At 45.2% G+C, this 23078-nt stretch overlaps 1 protein-coding gene across 1 annotated transcript in view; it reads left to right on the forward strand.

Annotated features, from left to right (window-relative positions):
- LOC144598722 (DNA polymerase theta-like) overlaps positions 1-23078 on the forward strand; it is a 76942-nt gene that overhangs the window by 10206 nt on the left and 43658 nt on the right. Inside the window, exons 8-13 of the mRNA XM_078409053.1 lie at positions 879-1104; positions 4061-4220; positions 5686-5832; positions 20606-20818; positions 20944-21086; positions 21994-22183. Coding sequence (XP_078265179.1) covers positions 879-1104; positions 4061-4220; positions 5686-5832; positions 20606-20818; positions 20944-21086; positions 21994-22183 — 1079 coding nt within the window. The remainder of the gene's footprint in view (positions 1-878; positions 1105-4060; positions 4221-5685; positions 5833-20605; positions 20819-20943; positions 21087-21993; positions 22184-23078) is intronic.

Raw genomic sequence — 23078 nt, forward strand, 5'->3', positions numbered from 1 at the left:
ATAATTTAGGGTACTGTCTGATTCACCTCTACCCCATTGCGGACATAGGACTTTGTATCTGGGACTGTTGCGCTACAATGCTGAGAACTATATTCTGTGCTCTGTGTCTTCCCCGTTGCTCTACCTATTGTACTTGAGTTTGCCTTGATTGTATTTATGTGTAGTATTATCTGATCTGTTTGGATAGCATGCAAAACACAGCTTTTCACTGTACCTCGGTTCATGTGACAATAATAAACGTGAACCTTGACCCGTTGTCCTTGTAGAAACAAGGAACTGCAGATAGACACAAAAAGCTGGAGTAACTCAGCAGGACAGGCAGCATCTCTGGAGAGAAGGAATGGGTGACGTTTCGTGTCGAGACCCTTGCATTGGTTAGGGTTAGGGTTAGAAGGGTCTGGACCTGAAACGCCACCCATTCCTTCTCTCCAGAGATGCTGCCTGTCCCGCTGAGTTACTTCAGCTTTTTGTATCTATCTTCGGTTTAAACCAGTATCTGCAGTTCCTTCTTACACAAGAACTGCAGGTGTTGGTTTATACCAAAGATAGACAAGTGCTGGAGTAACTCAGCAGATGAGGCAGCATCTCTGGAGAAAAAGGATGGGTGATGTTTCGGGTTGGGACCCTTCAGTGTGAAGAAGGGTCCCGACTCGAAACGTCACCTATCCATGTTCTCCTGAGATGCTGCCTGACCCGCTGAGTTCGACCAGCACTGTGTGTCTATCTATGGCTAGTTGGCATTGCCTTTCACCATTATGAGCAGATGTCGCCCCTGACTCACCACTTTATTTTTGTATGGAACCCGCAGCTCGCATAAGGACTTGCGAGTCGGCATTCCTCTCAGTACTGATGTTGACGGATGTATTTTTGAACTTCAGCCGTAAGATTTCATCAGATGAACAGAGGCTCAGTGATGGGATACAGATCGTGGGAATGAGCGCCACTCTTCCAAACCTGGGGACTGTGGCAACCTGGCTGAATGCAGAACTTTATTGTACAGACTTTAGGCCTGTCCCTCTGATGGAACGCGTAAAGATCGGGAACAACATTTACGATTCAGCGATGACGCTGACACGAGAGTTTCAACCTGTTCTCCAGATGAAGGTAAGGATTGGGGTAAATCTTTCCAACAATGGAGTTTACTATCACAATTCTGATTATGATTAGCACCTGTTATTATAGCAACTATGTCATAAGGCATTTGGCATTTGGATAGGCACATGGATGTGCATGGAATGGAGAGATACAGATCACCTGCAGGCAGTTAGGAGTGGGTCTTGGTTTAGTTTAGTTTAAAAGTGCGGAAACAGGCCCTTTGGCCCACCGAGTCCGCAACGAACAGTGATCCCCGCACATGAACACTACCCTTCACACACTAGGGATAATTTTTTTTACATTTATTACATTTATACCAAGCCAATTAACCTACAAACCTGTACATCTTTGGAGTTTGGGAGGAAACCGAAGATCTCGGAGAAAACCCACGCAAGTCACGTGGAGAACGTAAAAACTCCGTACAGACAAGCACCCGTAGCCAGGATCGAAGCCGGGTCTCTGTAAGGTAGCAACTCTACCACTGCGCTACCGTTGGCATTATGTTCAGCACAGACGTTGTGGGCCGAAGGGCTTGTTCCTGTGCTGCACTGTTCTATGTTCTAACTTGAAATTTTGGATCCCTGTACTGAAGACTTCTGAAGTCTTGCTGCAATTATAAAGAACTTTGGTCAGATCATGGTGTGATGTAATATTCCGGCGCCGTAGATTCGAGGATGACTGACTTTTGCGACAGTGTTGAGGCAAGGATCACCAACATGGGAACCACAGACTGGCAGGTTGTGGACAATGGTGTGGCAGGTAGGTGGTTTGTGCGGTGATCCATTCCCTCTTCTGATTATGCAGGGCTTACGTGTCTTCTCAACATTGGGATTCAAAATCCCACCCTGAATACTCCACCTCCATGTTAAGCAGACATGGGCCACAGATTCCTAGGAACAATGGCACAGCAGGTTGAGATACTGCCTCACAGTTCTTGGTTTCTCTACCCTGGATAAAATACACTATGCGTTCATCCGATCTATTCCCCTCGTGATTTAAGCACCTCTACGTGATATCACAGGAACAGGCCCTTCGGCTCACAACGTCTGTGCCGAACATGATGCCAAGACCAACTCCCAACTGCCTACAGATGATCCATATCCCTCCATTCCCTGCGCATCCATGTGCCTATCTAAAAACCTTATACCATAGAGTTTCAATAATAACAAGTTTTAACCCCTCAGACTTTAGTGTGTTTGGAAAATGTGTTGGCATGTTTGTTAATTTTGCTGACTGGTGCTATTTCTTGCCCCGTGTCACCTTTTCCTCCCCTAATGACTTTATCATGTACAGTTCTTTTACACTTGTCGTCACTCCTCTTTTCAGTGTCTCCATTATTTTTAAATTTTGCATTTTCCTTGCCTTATATTTTAGTCTTTCAGAAAAGGTTTAAGGTGAAAGGTGCAAGATTTAATCTGAACCCGAGGGGCATCTTTTTCACTCGGAGGATGGAGGGTATATGGAACAAGCTGCCAGACTGTAACAGCATTTAAAAGACATTTTGATAGATACAAGGATAGGAAAGGTTGAGGGGAATGTGGGCTAAATGTGGACAGGTGGGACTAACTTAAATAGAACATCTTGGTCGGCATGGACGAGTTGGGCCGAAGGGCCTGTTTCCGCGCTGTATGACTGATGTGCCTCTCACGCCTCCAATTTGCAAATGATGTATAGATATGCATATATCAGAATATCTTTACTTTGGAATAATTATTGCATATGGAGTTAGTTATTGTCCTTAGCATGTGTGTATAAGTAGTTTAGATACAGCTTTGGGCTTGGTTTTCTTGGTTGAGTGCTTATTCTAGTGTTATAGCACGTACTTTGTGTTTTAATTGTAACTAGACCAAGCGGACCCGTTGGGCCCACACCTCTCCTGCATTGGTGCAGCTCCCCTCCCTCCCAACCCTCTCCCCCACTCCCTCCCCTCTCCCCCACTCCCTCCCCTCTCCCCCACTCCCTCCCCTCTCCCCCAATCCCTCCCCTCTCCCCCACTCCCTCCCCTCCCTCCCCATCCCCCCCTCCGCCCTCCGTCTCCCCTCACCCCTCCCCCTCACCCCACCCACTCCCCCCTCCTCCCCCCTCCCACCCCTCCCCACTCCCTCCTCCTCCCCCTCCCCCCTCCGTCTCACCCCTCCCTCACCCCTCACCCCACCCCCTCCCCCACTCCCTCCTCCTCCCCTCCCCCTCCGTCTCACCCCTCCCCTCCCCCCTCACCCCACCCCCTCCCCCCTCCTCCCCCACTCCCTCCCCCTCCCCGTCTCCTTTCCTTCCCCCCCACTCCATCCCCCTCAACCTCCCTCATCCCCCCTCCCTCCACCCCCCCCTCCCTCCACCCCCCTCCCTCCACCACTCCTCCCTCCCTAGGAGATAGATTTAAACTTTAAAATGTGAATAACTTTAAAAATATAACACCGATTTCAATGAAAGTTCTTCCATTAGCACCAAAGGGGCAACGGCAAGTAAGGTGGGCCTAAAATTGTCGTGCTATCATGTACCGTTTTGGCTGTAGTTCAGAAACAAACAAATGAGAGTTTTAGTATATAGATTTAATCATTTATCCGATACTTCATGGTTATTTGAGTGATTTCCATGGAAACGTTTGAATCCAAGGCATTGTCAGGTGTTTAGCGTAGGAGGCTGAGTGGAGATATTATAGAGGCATATAAAATCATGAGGGGAATAGATAAAGTGAATGCCCAGAGTCTTTTACCCAGCGTAAGGGAATCAACAACCAGAAGCACAGGTTTAAAATAAGAGGGCAGTATTTAATGGTAACCTGAGGGCAACTTTTTTCACACAGTGCAAGTGTGACTAGCTTAAGGGGCATGGACGAGTTGGGCTAAAGGGCCTGTTTCCCTGCTGTATAACTCTTGAGACAGAATTTATAATCACAAATGAAAAATTCATGCCTTGGTTTGTGATTGTTGACTTGTGACTTCAATGCTGTTATTATTGCTGGCAGGGTGATGAGGATAACATAGTCAGTCTTTGCTATGAGACTGTACATGAAGGCCACTCTGTCCTTCTCTTCTGTCCTTCGAAGAACTGGTGTGAAAAGCTGTCGGAGACCATAGCCAGGGAGTTCTACCACCTGCACCGCAATGCTGACGTTGGCAACGGAGGTCAGTCCTCTTCATATTCGCTAAACCAGAATTATTCTACTTTGTCCCAAGTTGCCTTTTGAAGTTGATTATTTGGATATTCCACTTTATTGAGAATTACACTCCTGAATTTTTTTTGAGAATTTTTTTTGGAAAATAATTTGAATTCTAAATTTGTAGTATCCAGATCATATGAATTGTATCAAAATGTCAAAGGAGGGTCCCGAACGAAATGTCACCTATCTACGTCCTCCAGAGATGCTGCCTGACCCGCTGAGTTACTCCAGCACTTTGTGGTTTTTCATAAACCAGCATCTGCAGTTACTTGTTTAAATGTGTACAAGAGCCATGTCCTCATGTTCCATCCACCAGCCACTACGTTCCACATATCACCGGCCTCCTTCACCAATGTCTCCCCCTGAGACACTCCTGACCCCATCAGCATTTCCAAGGCACCGTCCCCGTTGTGACCCGCTAGTGTGCTCTAATGTTGAAAATGGAAAGCATTGTTGGCCAGAAGCGTTTAAAGTGTTGGAAGTACAAAAAAGCACTGGCATCTGAATGAAACCAACTGTTTGAAAAGTCAGGTGCATGCAAATCACAAGTGACAAAGCAGACCATTCTCATGCACTGGGCATTTATCCATGTCATGTTGGCTTAAGGTGTTGACGAGTTTTTCCTTTCCATCTCATTCGATTAAACATATTTAATTTTCAATCTGAAAGTCCATGAGTTAGCCACAAAACTCTGGTCAATTTTTTCCAGTATGTTCAACAATGTAATTTAATAGTAATTTCAAAAAGATAAAAGGATAATTCTTTAGAAGGGAGTGTTCCAATCTGGAGAAAGAGCAGGAAAGTGGGTATAAGAAAATAACTGCTCATGCTGGTACAAATCGAAGGTATTTATTCACAAAATGCTGGAGTAACTCAGCAGGTCAGGCAGCATCTCAGGAGAGAAGGAATGGGTGACGTTTCGGGTCGAGACCCTTCTTCAGACTGATATCAGGGGGGTGGGACAAAGGAAGGATATAGGTGGAGACAGGAAGATGGAGGGAGATCTGGGAAGGAGGAGGGGACGGGAGGGACAGAGGAACTATCTAAAGTGGGAGAAGTCAATGTTCATGCCACTGGGCTGCAAGCTGCCCAGGCGAAATATGAGGTGCTGTTCCTCCAATTTCCGGTGGGCCTCACTATGGCACTGGAGGAGGCCCATGACAGAAAGGTCAGACTGGGAATGGGAGGGGGAGTTGAAGTGCTCGGCCACCGGGAGACCAGTTTGGCCAACGCAGGAAAGTGGGAATAATTGGATCACTTTATTAAAGAGCTGATGCAGGAATGTGACCTCAATATTTCACTTCCCTGCTTTGATGTTTGTTAGGTGGTATTGCACACCATTTCAGTTAAAATTGTCACCAAATGCAACAGAATTTTGTGGTTCTTTCTGTACACCAATGGGATTTTTGTTTCTGTGTGTTTTAACCCAGGATTTGTGAAAGCATCCAAATTGCTTCCCTTTGCACTGCGCAGGGAGGAACTGCAAGAAATTGTGGATCAATTAAAGCGATCGCCCACGGGACTCGATGCCGTGCTCAGACGCACCGTGCCCCAGGGAGTGGGCTTTCATCACGCTGGTATTGTTGCCTATTGGTTTCAATGTAAAATATAACGGCACACAATTTTTCTTAAGGATCGTAAGGACACAGGAGCATTCGGCCCCATTGAGTCTGCTCTGCCATTCGATTATGGCTGATCTATCTTTCCCTCTCAACCCCATTCTCCTGTCTTCTCCCTGTAACCTTTGACACCCTTACTAATCAAGAATTCTCTTGGTGGTGATCGGGGTAGTGAATCTGTGCTATTCATTGCCACAAGAGGCTGTGAAAGACGAGGAGAATTTTATTTAGTCAGAGGGTGGTGAATGTGAGGAATTCATTGCCAAAGAAGGCTGTGGAGGCCAGGTCAATGGATATTTTTAAGGCGGAGTTTGACAGATTCATGATTAGTACAAGTGTCAGAGGTTATGGGGAGAAGGCAGGAAAATGGGGTTGAGAGGGAAAGATAGATTAGCCATGATTGATTGGCGGGGTATACTTGATGGGTCGAATGGCCTAATTCTGCTCCAATAACTTGAACTTATCAATCTCTGCTTTTAAAATACCCAATGACTTGGCCTCCACAGCCATCTGTGGCAATGAATTCCTCACATTCACCACCCTCTGACTAAATAAATTCCTCCTCATCTTTCTAAAGCTACATCCTTTTATTCTGAGGCTGTGCCATCTGGTCCTAGGCTCCCCTACATTGGAAACATCATCTCCACATCCACTCTTAACTATCTATATGGTAGTTCCCCCAAAGCAAATTAACATGCAAAAGTAGCAGGCACAAGGCAAACTAGTTTTAGTTTATTTTCAATTGGAATGCAACTTTTGTGTGTAAAGCCAATTCAGATTATGTATTGGAGACATGGAGTGATACAGCGTGGAAACAGGCCCTTTGGCTCAACTTGCCCACACCGGTCAACATGTCCCAGCTACACTAGTCCCACTTGCTCATGTCCCTCAAAACCTGTGCTATTCATCTATCTGTCTAACTGTTTCTTAAACGTTAGGATAGTCCTTGCCTCAACTACATTCTCTGGCAGCCTGTTCCATACACTCACCACCCTTTGTGTGAAAAAGTTACCCCTCAGATTCCTGTTAAATCTTTTCCCCTTCAAGTTAAACCTCTGTTGTCTGGTCCTCAATTCGCCTACTCTGAGCAAGAGACTCTGTGCATCTACCCGATCTTTTCCTCTCATGCTTTTATACACCTCTATAAGATCACCCCTCATCCTCCTGTGCTCCAAGGAATAGAGACCCAGCCTACTCAACCTCTTCCTATAGCTCAAACCCTCTAGTCCTGGCAACATCCTTGTAAATCTTCTCTGTACCCTTTCAAGCTTGATAAAATCTTTCCCATAACATGGTGCCCAAAACTGACCACAATACTCTAAATGCTACCTCACCAACGTCTTATACAACTGCAACATGACCTCCCAAATTCTGTACTCAATACTCTGACTGATGAAGGCCAATCTGCCAAAAGGCTTTTTGACCTACCTATCTACATTGGACTCCATCTTCAAGGAACCATGCACCTGCACTCCTAGATTCCTCTGCTCTACAACACTACCCAGAGCCCTACCATTCACTGTCTAGGTCCTGCCCATGTTAGACTTCCCAAAATGCAACACCTCACATTTCTCTGTATTAAATTCCATCAACCATTCCTCAGCCCACATGGCCAATCGATCAAGATCCTGCTGCAATTTTTCACAACCATCTTCACTATCTGCAAAACCACCCACTTTTGTATCATCTGCAAACTTGCCAATCTTGCCATGTATGTTCTCATCCAAATCATTGATATAAATGACAAACAGTAACGGACCCAGCACCGAACCCTGAGGCACACCTCCAGTCCGAGAAACACCATCACCCTCTGCTTCCTCCCATGAATTTTTATTCATTCAGCTGTCTCTCCTTGGAACCATGCGATCTAACGTTCCAGAGCAGCCTACCACGTGGAACCTTCCAGAGCAGCCTACCATGTGGAACCTTCCAGAGCAGCCTACCATGTGGAACCTTCCAGAGCAGCCTACCATGTGGAACCTTCCAGAGCAGCCTACCATGTGGAACCTTATCGAATGCTTTGCTTGTCCATATACACAACATTTTAAGAATGTCACTAGGAATAATTCATATGTATTTGAATTTGTAGATAGGATTCATAAAGGTCAAGTCAAGAGAGTCAAGACCCAGATAGAACAATGAAATTCTTACTTGCAACAGCACAACAGAATATATAAATATAGTACACTTTAAGCAATATAATAAACGAGAAATAAAAAGTTCAGTGTGTGACACACGCAAACGTACACGTAAAAAATAAACATTAATAGTGCAATAATAACAATAATAGTCTATGTAGTTCAGAGCTTATTTGAGGTTGTAGTGTTTAATAGCCTAATGGCTGTAGGGAAGATGCTGTTCTTGAACCTGGACGTTACAGTTTTCAGGTTCCTGTACCTTCTTCCCAATGGCAGGGGTGAAATGAGTGTGTGGCCAGGATGGTGTGGGTCTCTGATGATGCTGGCTGCCTTTTTGAGGCAGCAACTCTGGTAAATCCCTTCAATGGTGGGGAGGTCAGAGCCGGTGATGGACTGGGCAGTGTTCACAACTTTTTGCAGTCTTCGCTTCTGGGCGTTCAAGTTGTCGAACCAGGCCGTGATGCAGCCAGTCAATAGGCTCTCTTATGTCCACCTGTAGAAGTTCAAGAGAATCCCCTCTGACATACCAAATCTCCGTAATCTTCTCAGGAAGTAGAGGCGTCTTTGTCTGCGAGTCTTCGGTGAGGAGGTTACACTATTTTTTGAGCCTGATTTGTTTTTAGACAATAAAGTAATGGCAGATAAGTTGGTGCAGTGTGTTTCCTGCAGGATGTGGGAAGGTAGGGACACCGCTGGAGCTTCTGGGAGCTACACCTGCAAGAACTGTGTCCAGGTGCAGCTCCTGAATGGACGTGTGGTGGAGTTGGAAAAGCAGCTGGATGACCTCAGGGCCATCCGGGAATGCGAGTTTCCTGGACAGGCTACAGGCTACTGTGAGGCTGTCACGCCAAGGGTCCAGGTCGAGCGAAGGTGGGAGACCGTTTCAAGGGGGAGTGAACGTGGACTACAGGAGACCCCGGTGGCTGTGCCTATTGCAAACAGGTATACCTTCAGGTCCAGACACTTTCCGTGGGTTCACCCCCCTGAAGGGTTTTCTGAGGTCAGCCTCTGTGAGTGTGACTGTAATACCATCAGGGCGTATGGGGGCTCGGGAAGGCACATGAGTGTTAGAAACATAGAAACATAGAAAATAGGTGCAGGAGTAGGCCATTCGGCCCTTTGAGCCTGCACCGCCATTCAATATGATCATGGCTGATCATCCAGCTCAGTAGCCTGTACCTGCCTTCTCTCCATACCCCCTGATCCCTTTAGCAAAAAGGGCCACATCTAACTCCCTCTTAAATATAGCCAATGAACTGGCCTCAACTACCTTCTGTGGCAGAGAATTCCACAGACTCACCACTCTCTGTGTGAAGAAATGTTTTCTCATCTCGGTCCTAAAAGACTTCCCCCTTATCCTTAAGCTGTGACCCCTGGTTCTGGACTCCCCCAACATCGGGAACAATCTTCCCGCATCTAGCCTCTCCAACCCCTTAAGAATTTTATATGTTTCTATAAGATTCCCCCTCAGTCTTCTAAATTCCAGCGAGTACAAGCCCAGTCTATCCAGTCTTTCCTCATATGAAAGTCCCGCCATCCCAGGGATCAATCTGGTGAACCTTCTCTGTACTCCCTCTAAGGCAAGAACGTCTTTCCTCAGGTTAGGAGACCAAAACTGCACACAATACTCCAGGTGCGGTCTCACTAAGGCCCTGTACAACTGCAGCAGAACCGCCCTGCTGCTAAACTCAAATCCTCTTGCTATGAATGCCAACATACCATTCGCTTTCTTCACTGCCTGCTGCACCTGCATGCTTGCTTTCAATGACTGGTGCACCATGACACCCAGGTCACGTTGCATCTCCCCTTCTCCCAATCGGTCACCATTCAGGTAATACTCTGCTTTCCAGTTCTTGCCGCCAAAGTGGATAACCTCACATTTATCCACATTATATTGCATCTGCCATGCATTTGCCCACTCGCCTAATCTATCCAAGTCACTGCAGCCTCCTAGCATCCTCCTCGCAGCTAACACTGCCACCCAGCTTCGTGTCATCCGCAAACTTAGAGATGTTGCATTCAATTCCCTCGTCCAAATCATTAATATACACTAAATAACTGGGGTCCCAGCACAGCCTTGCGGTACCCCACTAGTCACTGCCTGCCATTCCGAAAAGGACCCGTTTATTCCTACTCTTTGCTTCCTGTCCGCCAACCAATTTTCTATCCACCTCAACACTGAACCCTCAATACCGTGTGCTTTAAGTTTGTACACCAATCTCCTATGTGGGACCTTGTCGAAGGCCTTCTGAAAGTCCAGATATAACACATCGACTGGTTCTCCCTTATCCACTCTACTAGTTACATCCTTGAAAAATTCTATAAGATTCGTCAGACATGATTTGCCTTTGGTAAATCCATGCTGACTTTGTCCGATGATTTCACCACTTTCCAAATGTGATGCTATCACATCTTTAATAACTGACTCTAGCATTTTCCCCACTACCGATGTTAGGCTAACTGGTCTATAATTCCCCGTTTTCTCTCCCTCCCTTTTTAAAAAGTGGGGTTACATTAGCTACCATCCAGTCCTCAGGAACTACTCCAGAATCTAAAGAGTTTTGAAAAATTATCACTATTTCTGAGGCTACTTCCTTAAGCACTCTGGGATGCAGCCTATCTGGCCCTGGGGATTTATCTGCCTTTAATCCATTTAATTTACCTAACACCACTTCCCGACTAACCTGGATTTCCCTCAGTTCCTCCATCTCATTATAACCCCGGTCCCCCGCTATTTCCGGCAGACGGTTTATGTCTTCCTTAGTGAAGACAGAACCAAAGTATTTGTTCAATTGGTCTGCCATCTCCTTGTTCCCTATGATCAATTCACCTGTTTCCAACTGCAAGGGACCTACATTTGTCTTAACTAATCTTTTTCTCTTGACATATCTATAAAAGCTTTTGCAGTCAGTTTTTATGTTCCTTGCCAGTTCTCCCTCATAAGCCATTTTCCCTTTCCTAATTAAGCCCTTTGTCCTCCTCTGCTGGACTCTGAATTTCTCCCAGTCCTCTGGTATGCTACTTTTTCTGGCTAATCTGTATGCTTCATCTTTTGTTTTAATACTATCCTTGATTTCCCTTGTTAGCCACGGATGCACTACCTTTCCTGGTTTGTTCTTTTGCCAAACTGGGATGAACACTTGTTGTAGTTCATCCATGCGACCTTTAAATGCCTTCCATTGCATGTCCACCGTCAACCCTTTCAGCATCAATCGCGTCTATCTTGAACAATTCATGCCTCATACCCTCAAAGTTACCTTTCTTTAAGTTCAGAACACTTGTTTCTGTATTGACTTTGTCACTCTCCATCCTAATGAAGAACTCTACCATATTATGATCACTCTTGCCCAAGGGGCCTCGCACAACAAGACTGCTAACTAACCCTTCCTCATTACTCAATACCTAGTCTAGAATGGCCTGTTCTCTCGTTGGTTCCTCGACATGTTGGTTTAGAAAACCATCTCTCAAACATTCCAAGAAATCCTCTTCCTCAGCACCCCTGCCAGTTTGGTTCACCCAATCTATATGTAGATTGAAGTCACCCATTATAACTGCTGCACCTTTAGTGCACGCATTTCTAATTTCCTGCTTGATGCCATCCCCAACCTCACTACTGCTGTTAGGTGGCCTGTACACAACTCCCACTAGCGTTTTCTGCCCCTTAGTGTTTCGTAGCTCTACCCATATCGATTCCACTTCCTCCAAGCTAATGTCCTTCCTTTCCACTGCTTTAATCTCCTCTCTAACCAGTAACGCTACCCCACCTCCTTTTCCTTTCTGTCTATCCCGCCTGAATATAGAATATCCCTGGATGTTGAGCTCCCAGCCTTGGTCACCCTGGAGCCATGTCTCCGTAATCCCAACGATATCATAATCATTAATAACTATCTCCACATTTAATTCATCCACCTTATTACGTATGCTCCTTGCATTGAGACACAAAGCCTTCAGGCTTGTTTTCACAACTCTCTTACCCCTTATGCAATTATGTTGAAAAGTGGCCCTTTTTGATTTTTGCCCTGGATTTGTCTGCCTGCCACTTTTACTTTTCACCTTGCTACCTGTTGCTTCTACCCTCATTTTACACCCCTCTGTCTCTCTGCTCCTGCTCCCATCCCCCTGCCACATTAGTTTAAATCCTCCCCGACAGCACTAGCAAACACTCCCCCTAGGACATTGGTTCCATTCCAGCTCAGGTGCAGACTGTCCTGTTTGTACTGGTCCCACCTCTCCCTATCAAAGCTGGAGTGATGCTTTGCTGTCACTTGAACTGCCCTTTGATTTTGCCTTGGGCAGGTACATGGATAGGAAAGGTTTAGAGGGATATAGACAAATGGGACTAGCTTAGACGCGGGCATCTTGGTTGATATGGACGAGTTGGGCTGAAGGGCCTGTTTCTGTGCTGTATAACTCTAATAGATTAGTTAAGGCAAAACAAAGTCGATGTGTAAAGTGGTGGATAATAAGCTAACCATTCTTCTGCATAAATGTGCACAACATAAAGTGCTGGAGGAACTCTGCAGGTCAGGCAGCATCTGTGGAGGGAATGGACAGCGGAGGGAGGGGGTATGGGGAGAAAGCAGGAACAGGGTACTGATTGAGAATGATCAGCCATGATCACATTGAATGGCGGTGCTTGCTCGAAGGGCCGAATGGCCTACTCCTGCACCTATTGTCTATTGTTTCGGGTCGGGACCCTTCTTCAGACTGATGGAGAATGGGAGGTCTGAGACCAGTGAGCATCTTGTCGAACTCCGTGTAGACCACATCCTGCCCTGCCTTCATCAGTTTTCTTCCCCATAAAAATCTCAATCAAATTATTGAGTCATGATTTCTCTCCACACATCCATCAATCCCATATCAGCCATGACTTGTGTATTCCCTGTCGTTTGAATGCTTTGTTTTCAAATGTTATCGTTCAAACTCTCTACATCATTTTTAGTCCAGCTAACCTTTTATTTTTGGTTTTACTTATTCAGAGTATTTTAGACACAGTAAATGACCTGCCACCTTATTGTAACACTGCCAGCGGGGTGAGACTGGTCTCTGATTATGCTGCTGACTTTGCCGAGACAGCGTGAAATGTAGAGGGAGAGGGGAGAAGAGGGAGTGGCCGGGATGAAACTGGTCCTTGAGTATGCTGGTGGCTTCCTGAGGTAGCGTGAAGTGTTACATGATCTGTTATTGCCAGATTACATGATCTATTAATGTCTTTCCTTATTTCAACGTTGGGGGCTTCAATGTCGGGAGCCCCAACCGCCCCGACGTGGCAACTTCAACAGCCTGACCGCGGGAGAAGACGGCAGGGGATGTTGTAGTTCGTGCCCTATGAACAGAATAGTCAGACAACCGAATCCGTTTAACCTCTTTATTCTACTCACCCAGGTGGGAGAGAGTCTAGAAACCGAAGCGTTTAGAAACACTCAGGAAGCTAGTGTAGTCTCTCTCCCTGAATGCTAACAAATACACACATTTTATACCCTTAATACATGTGCCAGTATATTTCCTGTTGCTACCTTGTATGGCAAGTTTTACAATGTCCTATAAATCTTTATTGTGTCTTTCGGGACCTCCGTGTCCGTTGTGTCCATCGTGACCTCTTCTTTCTTGGGAACAAAGGGCAGTCCATATGGCAAGATGTTCTTCTTAACACTTCAAAGGATGGCTAACCATCAAAGCCTTAAAGCCAGTTGCCCATATCAAAGGATACACTTAGCCATAAACCGCGCTTCCATGCTGACAACAGGACGTCCTGGCAACATAATCGAGCTGGAGCTTTTACACCTTTTTTACACCCCTGCAATAAAACCCCCATGGCTAAATGCCAAATGTTCGCCCTTACATTCCCCTCTTTGATTATACTATAATCACCGTCTTTTAAAGTGGCCGATTGACAAATATTTTGTGTATACATGGACCGAAGTAATAAGAGATTTAACAGAATCACAATAATGAACACAATGATACTGCCATAAATACCCCCACAAATATCTTAAACCAAACCAATCCCATCCTGAAGCATTAATTCGATCTTGGGCTAAATCTGGCCCTATTTTCCTAGTTAAGTCAAGTCAATTTTATTTGTATAACACATCTAAAAACAACCCACATTGACCAAAGCGCTGTACATCAGTTCAGGTACTAAGAACAAACATACAATGGCACACAAACAGAACAGAACATACATAAACAGTTCACAGCACCCCCTCAGAGGGCTCAAACGCTAAATGCTCTTTCTATAACCTCCTTCACATGCCCCGCGATATTGGTGATATTAGAGGATACATCTGCTGCTGCCAATCTCCTATCCCCCCCCCCATCCGGACCAAACTCAGATCCTGGGGGGACAGGGCTTTCTCCATCGCTGCTCCCACCCTATGGAACTCACTACCCCAAACCGTCAGAGACTCCTCCTCACTCACCACATTCAAAACATCACTGAAGTCTCACCTGTTCAGTACTGCCTTCAACCACTGAAGGTGAGGAAGATGCAATAAGGCTGCAGGGTGACTTGGACAGGTTGTGTGAGTGGGCGGATACATGGCAGATGCAGTTTAATGTAGATAAGTGTGAGGTTATTCACTTTGGAAGTAAGAATAGAAAGGCAGATTATTATCTGAATGGTGTCAAGTTAGGAGGAGGGGGAGTTCAACGAGATCTGGGTGTCCTAGTGCATCAGTCAATGAAAGGAAGCATGCAGGTACAGCAGGCGAGTTGAGTATAGGAGCAAAGAGGTCCTTCTACAGTTGTACCGGGCCCTGGTGAGACCGCACCTGGAGTACTGTGTGCAGTTTTGGTCTCCAAATTTGAGGAAGGATATTCTTGCTATGGAGGGCGTGCAGCGTAGGTTCACTAGGTTAATTCCCGGAATGGCGGGACTGTCGTATGTTGAAAGGCTGGAGCGATTGGGCTTGTATACACTGGAATTTAGAAGGATGAGGGGGGATCTTATTGAAACATATAAGATAATTAGGGGATTGGACACATTAGAGGCAGGAAACATGTTCCCAATGTTGGGGGAGTCCAGAACAAGGGGCCACAGTTTAAGAATAAGGGGTAGGCCATTTAGAACGGAGATGAGGAAGAACTTTTTCAGTCAGAGAGTGGTGAAGGTGTGGAATTCTCTGCCTCAGAAGGCAGTGGAGGCCAGTTCGTTGGATGCTTTCAAGAGAGAGCTGGATAGAGCTCTTAAGGATAGCGGAGTGAGGGGGTATGGGGAGAAGGCAGGAACGGGGTACTGATTGAGAGTGATCAGCCATGATCGCATTGAATGGCGGTGCTGGCTCGAAGGGCTGAATGGCCTACTCCTGCACCTATTGTCTATTGTCACCTCACCTTCTGTCTCCTTTCTCTGTTCGTTTACTTATTTATCTATTTATTCACTTCCCTATGTTCTTTAAATCCCTGTAAAGCGTCTTTGAGTGTATGAAAAGCGCTATATAAATGTAATACATTATTATTATTATTATATGTCTGACATAAAGAAAGAAAATGATTAGTTCGTCGGAGACCCGAGGTTCGACCTTCTACCCGACTACCAAGGGTTAATATAATCCACAATCCCATTTTAGCCTCATGTTGTCCCGTGGTTTCTGGGCGTCTCGGACCTGAGAATGCTAGGCTGATAAAGATTGGGTTAATAATTTCATATATTCAATTAAACGCTCATCCAGGTCGTACAGTTCATGGAGGTTGATGCACCCCTCTCCCTCCATCCTCCAAGGGGTTCGGAGTGGTTTCCCGTATAATACCTCAGCTGGGGTTAATCCTGTAGTAGAGTGGGGTTATACGCATAGAGGTTTTCTAAATGTGGTCCTCAGGCATTGAATAAATGAAAAGCAAAATACTTCCTTTAAATATCTTATGTACCCACTGACCCAAGTAAATAGGCTTCAAAGGCTAATTTATCAACTAAGGTAGCACAAAATGGGAAGGGTCCACAATTCCAGCACAATTGTAATCTTCAATTCATTCTCAAATATTCAATTCATCCAGTTAAAAAAACAAATGTTGAAATGTGAAGCCAAAGGTACAGATCCCAGTTCGTTTAGACCATCTACATTAGTCCAGCAGTCTTGTGCTCAAGTTTCCTTCTTTGTTATATCCCTGTATGAAGGGGTACCTCAATGAGAAATGCTGAATTATTGCATGCACATCCTGAACACGTGGAACAGCCAGAATACTGGACGTGTGTAGAACAGCTGCTATCAACCGTTTTTGTTCCTGCAAAAACTGGCATTCATAATCCTTGGGTGACAACATCAGCTCTGTAACATGCCGACCTGGTGTTCTAAAGCACCAGCTCACCCTCCGAGCAAATGGTTATCGCTCTCAATACTAGGCAGTAAATAAGTCAATAGTAAAGTGTGCATGGAATAGGAGTAAGGAAAGGTGTTGCCATAAAATAGTTCACCATGACGTTGCCACGCCTGATTAAAAGCTTTGACAACTTGTAACATGAATTTAAAAATACCTGGACTGAAAGACAAAAACAAAATTCACGTGTAACCTCCAATTTTTCCAAAGTACAAGGCCGATTTATTTCTTAGTGTGCCATTTGCTCATTCCACTATACCTGCAGCTTGTGGATGTTGTACGCAGTGGAACTGCAGGCAGATATTTAACTGTTTGCACATTTCCTCATTAACTTTGGCTGTAAAATGGGGTCCATTGTCCGAGCTCAATGTACACAGTAGTCCAAACCTCGGCACTATTTCTTTCATCATACAGTGGGTGTAATTTGAATTTAACTCCGTTTGATTCTGCATTACCCTTTCCAGTTCTTTTTCTACCTCTTCATTCTGTCTCCAAGTCATTACATCAGATAACCATCCTGAAAATTGCATCCTCTATCCCAAGCATTTCGTAGTTTTATTCCTTCTCCCATCAATCCTCCTACTGTCTGTATCTTATTTTGTAGCGTCTCTATATTGAAGGAATTTAATGTTCCTATTCCAGTTCGAACACCTCCATTGTAATTTCAGCAACGTTACATTCACTCTGCTTCCTGGATTCATATTCTATCCTGACGGTCAAATTTAACACATTCGGGGATCTAACCATTGGGGTACAAGTTGTATACATTCGCCTTAAATGTCCTACATTGGATTTTTCCTGGGTAGTCTCTCGTACTGACCAGATTATTACTAGGGGGTGCCTTCCTTCTATCTGGGTAGCATTGGCACACGCCAACCAATCATCTTTCTTCAGAATGTAAGTGCTGCTACTTGCCCCCAGCCGTTCCAGCCCTTTCTGCTCCATTCCCTTAACGCAGTTTGATTACTCAACCATGTGGTTCCATCTCCTCTTTCACAAGTCATGCTTACGTTCCATTTAGTGGTCAAATCGACCTTCCCTTGGTTATGTGTAATAACCATTAGTTGTCCTTTTGCTGCATACCCTCCGCACCCCTCAGGGCATTGTACTTCATACTTCCCTACTGCGCATGCTGTGTTGGCTGGACATGTAAAGCTCTCCTGCGTTCTACTGCAAGAGTCCCTTCTCCAGTCTATTCTTCCCCTCATCTCTTCTCGTAGGGACGACTGATGTAACCCTCGAGTTCGTCTAGACCGACCCTGATATGGCTGCTGCCTCTTACATGGAAAACTAAATTCATCTGTCAGGCATTGGAAATTAAACTGGCACAAAGCATGTCCGCAGGGTACAACCCAATAGGCTTGGTCTCTCAATTGTTTAGCTCTGGTCTTATTAAACTATCCTGAGCAGGGTCCTATTCTTTTTGCCTTCCAGGGTATTAGTATTGTGCCATTGCCTCCTCTGCACATCATCTGATCGTCTTTACATAAATGTCATGAAGTAAATACAGATTGACCACAATCCCATATAGATCTTGAGTGCACTTCCCCTAATAGCGGGAGTAACAATAGCAAAATAGCAACATCAATAGCAAAATTAATCCATCAGCTAAACACATCAACAATAACTAAGCAATACTTATAACTATGTACACGTGGCAATTCAATAAAATCAATTTGTAAACCCCAATGTATTTTGGGGTGATACAATGTAGCATTTATTAAATCCAACATTCCCCTCTTACCAGCATAGGTAAGAGAGTGCACATAATGCAACGAAACAGGTAAAAGCGCGTTAGGGACACAAACTTTGCCAGAGGCAGTAACCCAAAGCGAGTCAGATTCGCGAGGGGAACACCCATCCTGGCTCCACCGGTGTCTCTCAGCCTCGGGGGCGTCCCCCTGAAGCTGGCAGAATTCCGAAACACTGGGCATAGCGGTAGTTGCAGAAAAATGCTGTTGTTCACCTGAAGAAACTAAAATGGTAGGGGTCAGGGCCTCTGTGCGTACCAATGTGTCAGCCAATGCATTCCCGAAAGAAATGGGATCCTTGACAGATGTATGCGAATTACATTTAATGACAGCCAAGGTTTTCGGGAGTGTTAAACTCGCTAGTAGACTTCGGACAAACAGGGCATTTTTAATAGGAGTGCCTGCTGCAGTCAAAAAGCCCCTGTGCTGCCACAGGTTACCAAAATCATGTGCAACCCCAAAGGCATATCGTGAGTCGGTGTAAATATTAGCACGTTGGTCTACACAAAGGTGGCAGGCCCGCGTGAGGGCAAATAATTCAGCCTGCTGGGCAGCATGAGGTGTACTGAAAAAGGCGAGGGTAAGCAGCATCCTCAATCTATAGTGCCGATCGTGCGGATTCTTGTTCGTGGCGCAACTTAACCCTTTGTCTGGGACCTATCCACATTCCCTGATGCTGTCTCATAATCGGGGGGTTGTCCCCAATATCCTGGCGGGGAGGGTAGAACCGGGACTGGCACCACCGCAGCCGGTGGCTCTGCCTGTGGGGCTGTGGGGATCGGACACGTCCAGGGTTCCTCGTCACCCTGGACTCCTGATTACCTAATAAAGCCGCTATATACTCCAGTGGTTCGGATTCTGACTTTTGTTGTGCGGGATATATCCCTTTGGTACCGGTTTTAAATTCACCTCAAGCTCGGGTAGCACGGTCAAGTTTTAGATCATACACCTTACATTCCACTTGCAAAATATCGCATGTTTTTGGTATTCCCAACCTATCACACACTGATATCCCTCTACTACTTGCATTTTCCCTCCAACTTCGCTCCCTCGACTCCTGATGGTGCTTCCCCCTCTTTCCATTTTTTAATCCTCTTTTTCCATTTCTTCACTGCTTCTCGCTCCCACATTAATTGTTACCAAACGATCAATTTACCCAGACCAAGACAATGTCAACAAGAGTGACCGCCCTGTACGTTATAATACCGGGGCACCGCCATCACCTTATCCAAAGTCCGTCTCACATGTCTGACATCCAATTACCAAACGATTAATTTCTCTTATATCCATAGCCTGTCCCATTCCTGGCCTGACAACCAATCACTATATCACGTTATGAAATGACTTAAATTCACCCAGACCACAGACTCATGCGATAAAGACTCTTACCTCAATATCATCCTTATCCTTGCCCTTTTCCTTATCGGTTCGTCTGTGAATCTCAGTTGAACACAAAATCAACCCCAAACGAGGGACTTCAGTGTCTGAAAAACGTCAACGTCCGGGGTCTCGAACAACGGTCGAGAAGTGCACTCTGTCCCCTTCGGACGTGTTTCAGTCACCGCTGCCTCTTAGTCGTTCGTGGTTGACGGTGCCAAAGAGATCCTGCCGACTATGCCAAATGTTGTAGTTCGTGCCCTATGAACAGAATAGTCAGACAACTGAATTCGTTTAACCTCTTTATTCTACTCACCCAGGTGGGAGAGAGTCTAGAAACCGGAGCGTTTAGAAACACTCAGGAAGCTAGTGTAGTCTCTCTCCCCGAATGCTAACAAATACACACATTTTATACCCTTAATACATGTGCCAGTATATTTCCTGTTGCTACCTTATCACTCCAAAGACGTACAGGTATGTAGGTTAATTGGCTGGGTTAATGTAAAAATTGTCCCTAGTGGGTGTAGGATAGTGTTAATGTACGGGGATCGCTGGGCGGCACGGACTTGGAGGGCCGAAAAGGCCTGTTTCCGGCTGTATATATATGATATGATATGATATATGGCAAGTTTTACAATGTCCTATAAATCTTTATGTGTCTTTCGGGACCTCCGTGTCCGTTGTGTCCATCGTAACCTCTTCTTTCTTGGGAACAAAGGGCAGTCCATATGGCAAGATGTTCTTAACACTTCAAAGGATGGCTAACCATCAAAGCCTTAAAGCCAGTTGCCCATATCAAAGGATACACTTAGCCATAAACCGCGCTTCCATGCTGACAACAGGATGTCCTGGCAACATAATCGAGCTGGAGCTTTTACACCTTTTTTACACCCCTGCAATAAAACCCCCATGGCTACATGCCAAATGTTCGCCCTTACAGGGAAGAGAAAAGACATTCTGGCCTTCCATCACAGTGAGGAGGTGACTGGAGGAGACTCACTGTGATGGATGTTTTTTGTTTTATCTTGGTTTTGTGATTGTGTGTGTTATTGCTTTATTTTTATTGCTTCTTATTGTTGACTGTGGGTAATGGAATTTCATTTTTGGATAACAATAAAGGCTATTCTGATTCTGATTCTTCTGCATTAGGATTGACTTTTGATGAGCGGGATATTGTCGAGGGGGCGTTCCGTCAGGGTTTAATTCGGGTTCTCGTGGCAACCTCCACCCTCTCCTCTGGTGTGAATTTACCAGCTCGCCGGGTCATTGTCAGATCTCCCGTATTCAATGGGCGACTTCTAGACGTTATCACATACAAGCAGATGTCAGGGAGAGCTGGGAGGAAAGGAGTGGACACCATGGGTCAGTATGTTCATTTTAATAGTTGTACACGTTATGAAACGTGCCTTTGATTGTCCGGATGTGACGTGTCGCTGCCACTTGAGCTGCTCCGTTTCTAAAATGTCCGATTTTCTATTTTGTTGAAGGCGAGAGTATATTGGTGTGTAAAAGTTCGGAAAGAGCAAAAGGAATGAGCCTGATGCAAGGCTGTCTGAAGCCGGTACGCAGCTGCCTTGTGAAGAAGGAGGGAGAGGGTGTCACCACCAGCATGCTGCGAGCTATCCTAGAGGTCAGGTCATGTAACGATGCAACACAAACTGTGCCCAGCTCTTGGCTAAACAATGTTGGCTCCACAGAATCCAGCGATGTTCATTTTCATCCCATTGTTGATAAATCTGTAAATGTGCAATAAGTCAAGTTTAATGTAGACACAAGGAACTGAGAAGCTGGTTTACAATAAAAAAAGGCACAAGGGTTGAATGGTGCTTTTATCTTTGCATGTGCAAAGTGCAAACGCACAGTGAAACTCTTTTCTTACAAACAGTCCTGCGGAGTATTGCCATCCCAAGCACATCGCCGATTAGCAAGTGTACAGAAATAGCCGCTGATCCCGCATGCATGAGGTGCCATGTTTTGGTGCCATGTACAAAGTGCTGGACTGACTTCGCGGGTCAGACTGCATCTCTGGAGAACATGGAGAACCTGGGGAAGGCTGATTAAATAAACTTTCCTGGCCACAGGTGAAATGTACGTGCATGAAAATCAAAGCAGGGCATTGACCAACAAGCCCTTGGATGTCAAGAAGCTTGTGGTTTTATAGATTTGGAGATGTTTAGAGTTATCTCCAAAGTTGTAGGGTTGGTGTGTAACTGATACCAAAGCAAGCTGAGAGTCACAGCTGGTAGAGCCATTGCCTCAGCTCCAGAGACCAAGATTAAACCCCATTACTGTATCTCCCAGATCAAGGCACAAGTGCAAGTAGAAACTGTCTCGGAAGGGATCATGTCATATATACCCACACACTGTAGTTACGTCTGAGGAAGGATATTGCTTAAGATATTATTTGAATTGGCTGGGAAGTTGTGCTGTACTAGTATTTGGTGATTGGATCTAGTCCACACAATGCAATGAGACAATCAAACCTACGTAATAGTTTGCACATTGCAGAACTTGTACAAGTTGTATTTCTTCTGCAGATCATAGTGAGCGGTGTTGCCAGCACGCCGGAGGATGTGCGGGCCTACACTTCATGCACGCTGCTGGCTGCCAGTGCACACGGCAGAGAAGGGGCATCGATCCAGGGCAATGCCATTGAGGATTCCATCGAGTACCTCCTGGAGAATGAGCTTATTCACATCCAGGGGGAGGAGCGGGAAGGAGACAAAAGTAATGTTTTTCTCAGCATTTGATTTTATTGTTAGGCAAATAATGCATTATCTAGTGTTCAGTCTAACTGCTCAATTTCTACTGTTCTAAAGCTAGTTCCATTCTGCATATTATCTTTTAGACATTATTATTGCTCTATATTTTTGTTTATTTTTAAAGATTTAGTTTTGAGGTACAGCACAGAACCAGACCCTTCGGCCCACCAAGTCCTCGCCAACCAGCAATCCACGCACACTAACGCTATCCTACACACTGGGGATAATTTACAATTTACAGAAGCCAATTAACCTACAAACCTGTACGTCTTTGGAGTATGGGAAGAAACCGGATATCCTGTGGAAAACCCACGCAGGTCATTGGGAGAACGTACGAACTCCGTACAGATAGCCACCTAGGTCAGGATGGAACCTGGGTCTCTGGCGCTGTAAGGCAGCAACTCTACCGCTGCGCCCCCATGCCAATTAAAATGTGTTCATTTTATTTATGCAGATCAACCAGTCTTTTAATTCAATTTTTATCAATTTAATGTAATTTTCCATTTCAGTTTAACTTTAGACAATAGGTGCAGGAGTAGGCCATTCAGCCCTTCGAGCCAGCACCGCCATTCACCGTGATCATGGCTGATCATCCACAATCAGTATCCCGTTCCTGCCTTCTCCCCAAATCCCTTGACTCTCCCTTGTCTGGTTTGTTTAATATCCTGTACCCAGTCTAACTTCATTGATATTCAAATTTGTAGATTATAAATGTGACTTATTGCTTTACTTTGTACATTTGTAGACCCCTGTAATGGTTAACTTGCCTATTTTCATTTCCAGATTTTTTGCAAGCTAATTTTCTTTCCGCCTTGATTGTGTAACAAATGGCACAGGCTGAAAAACTGTCCTCTCATCTC

The sequence above is a fragment of the Rhinoraja longicauda genome, chromosome 12, assembly GCF_053455715.1.
Source record: "Rhinoraja longicauda isolate Sanriku21f chromosome 12, sRhiLon1.1, whole genome shotgun sequence".
Classification (NCBI taxonomy): domain Eukaryota; kingdom Metazoa; phylum Chordata; class Chondrichthyes; order Rajiformes; family Arhynchobatidae; genus Rhinoraja; species Rhinoraja longicauda.